At 49.4% G+C, this 6,000-nt stretch overlaps 1 protein-coding gene across 1 annotated transcript in view; it reads right to left on the minus strand.

Annotated features, from left to right (window-relative positions):
* FKBP1B (FKBP prolyl isomerase 1B) overlaps positions 1-4,282 on the minus strand; it is a 47,885-nt gene extending 43,603 nt beyond the window's left edge. Inside the window, exons 1-2 of the mRNA XM_052809619.1 lie at positions 3,982-4,282; positions 1,161-1,208 (exon numbers count right to left, since the gene is read on the minus strand). Of these exons, the coding sequence (XP_052665579.1) occupies positions 1,161-1,208; positions 3,982-4,018 (85 nt within the window). The 5' untranslated portion in view covers positions 4,019-4,282. The remainder of the gene's footprint in view (positions 1-1,160; positions 1,209-3,981) is intronic.
* Positions 4,283-6,000: the final 1,718 nt, after the last annotated feature.

Here is a 6,000-nt window from a genome sequence, read left to right on the forward strand (position 1 = left end):
ACATATCTTTCAGCATCTTCACAAAACAGTTTCTAAACATCTATTTTCAGATCTAAGTTCAGAGGAACGTCTGTAAGAGCTGAGGCTGACATGGGAGACCCATGTGTTTAACTTCTTCTAATTCAAACTAGAAATCCTCATCACATCAAAATACACTCAATGTACAAATGCATAGGAGCTTAAATCCAGACATCCTATATCCCAAGTCAGTGCGCTAATTCGCATATAACCTTCCAAAGAGCGATATTACTGAAACTATACCAAAAAGCTTCTTGAAAATACAAATAGGTTTGCTTCATTAGTTGCATTTACCAGAAAAAGTTCCCACCTTGCTCCAGCTGCAAGCTACAGAAGCAAGTACAAAACTGAAAGAAAGCAACAGTTACCAGTGAGAACTTTCTTATAATACTGAACACTAGAGGAAAACATTACCTCACAGATCTAGGCCCAGATCAGTAGCTGTCAATCCCCACCTCAACTGCATTTTGCCTTCTTAAGGAAAAGACTACATAAGATGGCAGCTCTTGCTGTGAACTTCCCAGCTGGGGACTCTGACCACAGAGGTCTTTGCACTCTTCTGACAATTTACATAACTATATACAAAACATAACATTACAAGCTGATTTAAAGGACATTTTCCCTCTGCGTAAAGGTGCAGCATAAACAGCTCCATTAACCAACTCGCCACTTAAGATTCATACAAGTCCATAAAGCAGATGTTAAATAGACCTTGTATTGATCTCTTCAATCTGGAATGAATTTTACTGCCAATACGTAGACACATGCTCTTAAGATATATACAATCATTAATTATCTGTATTGAGATCAGAGGCTGGAAAAATATGAACCCAGCATTTTCACTGTTTCATGCTTGATTTCATTAGCTAGTGTAATGGCTTAAAGAATCAGGTCCACAGCTTCATCTGTTAACTTCTCACCATTGAATGCTACACTTGGCAAATCTACTAGCATGCACATCTGGATACTGTAGCCTGAGCTGCTCAGCTAGAAGTGAAGTATTCAGGAACCCCCTCAGAATATAATAAATGGATTATGAATGACAGAACAAAGCAAAAAATACAACAAACACATCTGAAATGGCAAATCACTCTTGAATGCAAGGCAGTTGGTATTGAGAGAATATTCAGAACATGCCTTACCTGTGTAGTGCACCACACACGTCTGACCCTTCTTTGGAAATGTCCGTCCTGTTAAAATTATAAAAGGTTATTCTTTTATTTTCTCTGATTAATCTGTGTGGCTAGGCAGGTTTATCTTTTAAGAGGAAAATGCCAGACTGAGATTTGAGTTAACTATGCTTTACCAAATCACTAATATGCAAGACAGGAATGGATAAGGTTTGGGGTAGAAGGTCCCAGCTTGGCTCCTATTTAGTTGTTAGACCAAATAATATTTTCCTTATGTAATTTCCCTATATAGGTGGGCAATATATATGCATTTACACTCTGTAAGTGCAAATGGACTGTCAAAACTTCACGGATTATAACCTTAAAATTCTCAGAATGTCTTTATTATAATTTTTCAGATAAAGTCTTAGTTTGACATTGTGAAAAAATTCCATTTGTATTCACATTTCTAATGCCTTTCACTCAAGACAGCTCTAACAAGGGCATCTTTAATTAGCTGGGAAGGGTTTTAAAAAAATGTTCACATACAAAGGCAGTTTAATTTTGTAGCATCGGGCAACGGTAAAGCAGTGACACACTGAGTTCTTGTAAGAGCCTCCTAATATTTTCATACTGAAAGGAAAGGAAGGCTTAAACAATTTTCTTGCCACTGGAAAATGAAATTACCATTTCCATTTTACCTGTTCTAGGTACTGCCAAAGGCAATTCCAGGCTCAATTAGGTGCCAATCGCATATTAAAACAGCTAACCTTGGTTTCTCAAGTTATGTTGGCCAGGGGAGGGCCCAGGCTCAGAAGAACTTAAAAGTATGAACGAGACCAATTATTAAGGAACATCCTTGCCACAAAGCTAGAAACTGGGGATTTGGATAGAAACTGAGGCTCATATCTTAGTTGCCTTTCTGGTCTCTTTAGTCTGAATTAACATGATAACGTACGCATCACAGGGTATAAAACATCAAGTAACACATAAGCTATGTAATTAGGGCTTATATGCCAACACCACCACAAGCAGTAAATGGCAGGAGGGCAGGCTAGTATGATGAACCGAGATTTACAACATGAAATTGAGAAGATGGTGCTTCCAAGCGTCATCTGAACAGCCCTGTTCATCAGCTTGTATTTGGCTGCAGTATCTCTAGCTGCGGGTTGCACAAAGCGCAGTACAATAGGTATTTGGTCAGGGCACCACTGTAACTCTAAAGTGGGATTCATCTAATTTAACTTTAGCCATCTAAAACACCAGCAACTATCATATGCCAGTCGCCTGGGCTTCCCCTATTGACAGTGGAGAATTAGCAGTGCTTTGAGAGAAACCCAGCCTATCCAGAGAGAGGCAAGATGAATTATTCTCTGGAGATGACTACAGAAAAAACCTAGAAGACTGCTTTAGGCTAGCTACCTAACCTGAGAAAAGTTATGCGAGATGAATCCTAGCCTTGGTAAAATGGGTATTATTCAAATGATGTGCTATTATACAGAGATCTGAGAAAAGGAGTATCAGACCTTACTGACACATATTCTGCTGTGTTAGTATAACACCAGCAAAGTCAGTGAAGCTACATAAATTCACATCAAAGCTGAATTAAAAGCAGAGATTCTCAAGACCACTGACTAGCTGTGGTTTTAAGACAGTGTTTAAAGTCAGCTGATTTTGATTAAGACTTGCAACCGAGCGAACTAATCCATATAACCTTATTTGGAATAGCATATTGCTTACAAAGACAGCCTTGATATATTTAATAGCTAGAAAGTACTAGTACGAGGTTAAGTTCCACCCTTCCTTCTACTCTCCACCCAGCAACGTTACTTATACCCACGTAAGTATTCTGCTTTTACATCTGTGCAACCAAGAGAAGAATTTGACCCCCAGAGCTAAACAGCACAGAGGGAGAAGCCAATTTAAAAGCATACACAAAGAAAGAAAAGATACCGGGCCAAGAAAGTTAAGCCGAGATCGACTTGAACAAATTATTTACGGTTGGGTATCAGCCAAGGATGAATCTGGCCTATGATATAGATACATATGGCTGTACGTTAGAAATGACGTCCTCTTAAAAAAAACCAACCCCGAACCCTTATGAAATGATGTTGTAACGCCACAGAAGCGCAGAACAGCGCGAACTGGCTCTGGCAAGGAGAGCCTGCGCCAAGCAGAGGTGATTGCCACCCGGGCTGCACCTCAGCGCTCACCCGCATCGCACGTTTGACCGGGAGGAGGCAGGCGGCCCGCCCGGAGCGCCGCCGCCACGCCGGGAGGGATGCTGACACAAATGGCCGGTGCCCGCCGGCGAGGCTGGGCGAGGAACCGGGGAAAGTTTGCGGCGGGGCGCGCTCCCCGCCGAGCGCCGCGGCCCGGGGACGCGCCCGGCCCCGCCGCTGCCCCCCGCGCCCGGCCGGCCGCACCGCGCTCGGGTTTGTGCAGCTGTCAGCGGATGCCAGAGAAAAATCCCCAGCCCCCTCGCCGCCCCTGCTGCTGCCGCTGCCGCCGGGAGCCGCGGCGCTGCCGCCCGGGGAGCCGCCGGCTTTCCCCCCGCCGCCGCCGCCGGGACCCCGGGCGGCCGCCTCGCCCCGCTCCCCCTCTCCCGCACCAAGGGGTGCGTGCCCGCGGGGGGGTGCGGGGTGCGGGGGCGGCCGTGCCTTCCCTCCTGCGCCCCGCCGCCTCCCCGCAGCGGGGCCCCGCGCTCCCTCCTCTGCCCGGCGGCGGGGACGGCGGCTGCACCCCGGTCTCGGAGCCCCGCGCGGACACCCGCCGGGTCGGGTCGCGGGTCGGACCCGGGCTCCCCCGCCCCCATGCCGCAGGGCTGCTTCCCCCCCCCACCCCGGTCCCGTACCGTCTCCCGGAGAGATGGTCTCGATCTCTACGCCCATGGCGGCACTGGCGCGGCTGGGCTCGGTTCAGCACCCCTTGGCACGGCACGGCACGGCTCGGCTCGGCTCGACTCGGCCCCGCTCCCCAGCGCGGCCGGACCCCCAGTGCAGGCATGCCCCTCCGCGGCCGGCTGACAGGGGCCTCCCCAGCTGCCCGTCAGCCGCCCGCAGCCAATGCGGGGCAGGGGCGGGGAGGCCGGGGAGGGGAGGGGAGGGGGCTGCCCGCCCCCGCCCGGAGCGCCCGGGGGCCGCCGCGGCTGAGGGGCACCCACCGGCGGCGGCGGCGGCGGCGGGTCCGCCCGGCGGCATCCCCGCCCCGGGCCGTGCGGGGGATGCTGCTGCTGCTGCCGCCGCCGCCGCTGCTGCCCTCCGCCGGGCAGGGCTCGCTTTAGCGGGGGGCCCCCGCCGGCTCCCCGCGCGGTGGTGCCCGGTGGAGCGCTTCCCCGGGGGTCTTGCCACCGTTTCCCCTCCCCGCGTCCCACCATACCCGCCGCGGAGTCTGAGCGGCGGGAGGGCTTAGGGCGTGTGCGGGAGTTGGGGGTACCGGCGGGGCGCTCCCGAGCCCGCTGCCGAGCGCAGGCACGCCGGGCAGGCGGGGGAGCCGGGCAGCGCGCTCCAAAAACCGGCCAGGCACCGGGACGGGTCTGAACGCGGGTGCGAGGGTCAGCATCTTCCCAGTTACAAACAGCCGTGGAGGAAAGCATCCATACTTGCACATTATGTGCGCATGCTGAAGTGAATGTATACCCGTTCCTGCTGGGGGGCAGCAGTAGGGGCGGTGGTACCCATCGCTGGTCCCCCCACCCCCGACATGAGCAGCAGTGGCAGGTTTCCAGCAGGCCACTCTGAGGTACCTTGAGTCTCAATGCGCAACACAATTTATAACTTCCTGTCCTAATACGTGTTTTAAGTAAGAAAATCTATGTATGTATGTATTGCTCAGGTGCTCCCGTGAGGTGAGATTAGGAATTCAAAAGACTGTGCAAGAGCTATAACTACTTCTGACGAGTGTACCCAAAATAGATGAAAAATACTATTTCCTCATAAACTTAACTGGGTACATGAATCTCACAGTTTCCACTGACTCTAAAGGAATAGTTCTGTTTACAGTTCTGCGTGTTCTGGGTTAAAAATTAAAAATGGAACCTTAACATCATCAGTTTTCCAACTGAAAGTGCTGCCTGTACCCATCTAATTCTAACCTGCACTTCTCTGACATTGCTTTTTCAGGATCTTTATCTGTTACAAACTGGATTCCATTCAGGAAAAAAGATCTTCATCTACACACAGCAGTTGTCAGGATGATCGAACTGGGGAATTACTGTGTTGTTTTGTAACTGTGATAATGTGGCCCTTGCATCTATGCTCTGAACTATACTGACCATCTCCACGCTGCTTTTCACGCTATTCTGATCAGGCTGTCTGTTCACTCACATGCTTTATTGTATGTAAGTTTTATTGTGAGTCAGACACTCCAAAATTGATGAGGCTGGCTGGCCAATGCTCCCCCAAAAGTGGGCAAGTGAGGAAAAAGCATGAGTTCACACGAGTTCAGAAGCAGTAATGAGCACCGGACAGGGATTCCTTTAGCCTGCCTCCCATCCCAGTTAATACTGCATCTGTATGTAGCATATATAAAATAAACAGGCACTTACTTCAGTTCATCAGAACAGGCCTGTAACAGTGCAAATTCTGAAAAGGGATTTTTTTCAGTGCCAATCTCAGAATGTCATTTGATTTCTGATCAGTAAGAAGGTACTAAAAACGCATTTGAGAAATAGGAAAATGCCAGGTAAGAGATAACTGGCACAGAAGTATTAAGAAGAGATAAACATTGCTAATTCCAGATACGTCTCAGAGTCATTACAGAGCAACAAGGATGGCACAGCAAATGCTGAGCATATAAGGGGAGTTACAAAGTGAAATTCTAGGTACACAGTGTCCTAGTAGGGCCCTTGACTTTACAAGAAAGGGCTGCTTTC

This window comes from Harpia harpyja, chromosome 15 (genome assembly GCF_026419915.1).
Source record: "Harpia harpyja isolate bHarHar1 chromosome 15, bHarHar1 primary haplotype, whole genome shotgun sequence".
In the NCBI taxonomy this organism is placed as follows: Eukaryota; Metazoa; Chordata; class Aves; order Accipitriformes; family Accipitridae; genus Harpia; species Harpia harpyja.